This window comes from Lathyrus oleraceus, chromosome 7, assembly GCF_024323335.1.
Source record: "Lathyrus oleraceus cultivar Zhongwan6 chromosome 7, CAAS_Psat_ZW6_1.0, whole genome shotgun sequence".
Taxonomy (NCBI): domain Eukaryota; kingdom Viridiplantae; phylum Streptophyta; class Magnoliopsida; order Fabales; family Fabaceae; genus Lathyrus; species Lathyrus oleraceus.
In genome coordinates, this window is record NC_066585.1 from 104,409,645 (window position 1) to 104,412,011 (window position 2,367).

The 2,367-nt window shown below is 37.5% G+C and overlaps 1 protein-coding gene across 1 annotated transcript; it reads right to left on the minus strand.

The window, feature by feature from the left end:
• Nucleotides 1-221: 221 nt before the first annotated feature.
• Nucleotides 222-1,763, minus strand: LOC127102254 (uncharacterized). The gene is made up of 4 exons (XM_051039651.1): nt 1,431-1,763; nt 1,125-1,307; nt 725-1,022; nt 222-421 (listed from the first exon to the last, which is right to left on the minus strand). The coding sequence occupies exons 1-4, from the start codon at nt 1,761-1,763 to the stop codon at nt 222-224; spliced, it is 1,014 nt and encodes a 337-aa protein (XP_050895608.1).
• Between the last annotated feature and the right edge of the window lie 604 nt (nt 1,764-2,367).

Consider the following 2,367-nt stretch of genomic DNA (forward strand, 5'->3'; position numbering starts at 1 on the left):
TTCCTGACATCATGAGCAACATGAATACAAGTATCAGGTGCAAGGGCTGAGTTACCCTAAAGGTTACTCCCCCTCCATGCATGTACATGCTCCCCCTCAAGGAGAGAGTTTACAAACCAAACAAACCCAAGAGCACTTATAAAGTGCACAAAAAAAGTATCCAGGGCATAATCTACAAAAGAAACAGAAGAATAACCAACACATAAAAGAACTAGAGAACTTTAATCCTCATCATTGTTGGTAGCATCTTCATCATCACTTGCATCATACCCATCTTCATTTTCTTCTTCTTCATCTGTTCCATCACTTTTCAAACCTCCTTCTTCTTTAGATAGGGCCTTAATCAACATTTCAATCTTGCTTTTCCTTTTAGTACAACTTTTTATAGTTTCATCCAAGGTCTTGCAGGTATCTTTCAACTCTGCTAGAATGCATGTTCTGTTAGTAGGCCTTGAAAGAGTCTATCCAGATGTCATGACAATGTACGGGACATATTTCCCAGTGAATAACCTATACTGCAATGATAGAGGAGGATCCCTTTTGCATGTACTATCATAGTTAATTAAGATACTAGGGTGTTGACTCAGGATAACCCCACAGATCAATGATGGAAAGGTTATTGGCATTTTCATAGCATAAGAGGCAGCATGTTTCAGAGTTTGATCAAAAACATAGGATCCAAAATCAAAATTTGACTTGGTCCCAACAATATAGATAAAATTACCTAGCCCAGTGTCTATATTAGAGGTGTGATTGGTTGGAACCCAATTTGCAACTCCAATTATGTGGAGAAAAGCATACTTGACACTCAAGGCCCTGACAGACAGATTCCCTTTCCTTGGCCATTTCTTCACTTGCTTAGTAGTAATCTCTCTGCATATGACATTGTCAGAGACTTTTATTTCAGCTTGTTCTTCTTCATTTATGCCTAAGAACCTGTTGATTATTTTAGGAGAAAAATCCACACATCTTCCTCGGACATACACTTCTCTAAACTCCTTGCTCCTCTTGTTGTCACATTTCTTGAAGATGTTCATAGTAAATTATTTGACAAGCATTTCATAGCACTTTCAAAAACCTGTTATAGTTTTCATTAATCCAGCTTCTTGAATCAGACTCAATACCTCTTTACATTCAAAAGCATCTTTCCTTAATTCCCTTTCCAGTGTTAATCTTCTTTGATAAACAAATTTCCATTTTTCAACATTCTCCATATAGTGAAATAAAATGTTGTCAAGTGGAACTTTAGGAATATTAGTTGGTATCTTCTTCCCTGACGCTTGCTTTCTAGAAGTAGAGATGATGTCCTGAACATTATTTTCAAAATCATGATTAGATTCATTAGACTCGGAGGGAACTTCCTTCCTTTTCAGGGATTTCTTCTTAGATACAGGAGTCACCACCTTGCTTCATCTTTTTATAGGACCAACACTTGCTTTGTTCCTAACAGATTTGGAGGGTGCGCTGGAGGATCCAACAGCTTGGCCTTTTATGTTCTTCAACCTTTTAGCTATACCAGGAGCTAGTCTTTTCCCAATAGGAACATCATCAGAGTCCAGTTCCTCAATATTAACAATATCAGTGGGTTGATCATTTTTCTCAACAGGGTTTTTATCTTTGTCACCCAGCTCATTAGTCATTTCTCCAGACCTTTCTTTGTCTTGCGATTTCTCAAGAGATATAGTAGGTGTATTCACATCAGGTTTATCTCTGGGGTTCTCAGTATTGTTATCAGGTTGGGCCAAGGATCTTGAGACATCCATCACGACATTTGTCTTAGGTCAATCCCTAACACTTGAGAGATCAACATAGGAATATTCTTATCAACATCGTCTCTGTCAGCAACGACCATTCTCGATTTACTCAAGGTAGTTACAAATCTAGGTCTATTGCTGGTTTCAAAGGCTTCAACATCTTCCATAACATTTAACACAATGGCACAATGTTTAGACACATCAACATTAGGTTCAATGTTGATGGGATCAAGATACAGACTAGTCACGAACTGGGGTTTCTTCACTATAGTAGGGGGTTCAGAATCATTCATATTTTTAGCAGTCATGGATGGAGTGAAAGAGATACTTACTTTAGAAGGCTTAACTTTCCTTGAAGATAAAGTTCTATCCTTTCTCATAGGATTTGTATGCATAGAAATGATCAAGAGGGGAACAACTTCAGTAATGACATCAAATAGATATATATCAGTGCCAATATTTTTAGGGTTTGATTGCTCTTTGAAGTGTTTTCTTTACATGGAGACAGAAGGTTGTGACATTTTTGAGGTTTTCAGTAGAGAGGATATGGAGAGATGAAAGTGTCTAAGAATAAGTTTGAGAGAGAGAATGCATAAGGTAGCATGAAAGTGGC

Excerpts from the sequence above, each read along its gene's own strand:
- LOC127102254 (XM_051039651.1), bottom strand. The coding sequence starts at position 1,763 with ATGGATGTCTCAAGATCCTTGGCCCAACCTGATAACAATACTGAGAAC. Across the intron at positions 1,023-1,124 it reads ATGCTTTTGAATGTAAAGAG|AAATGTGACAACAAGAGGAG; the intron begins GTATTGAGTCTG and ends AACATCTTCAAG. Across the intron at positions 422-724 it reads TAATATAGACACTGGGCTAG|AGTTGAAAGATACCTGCAAG; the intron begins GTAATTTTATCT and ends GCATTCTAGCAG.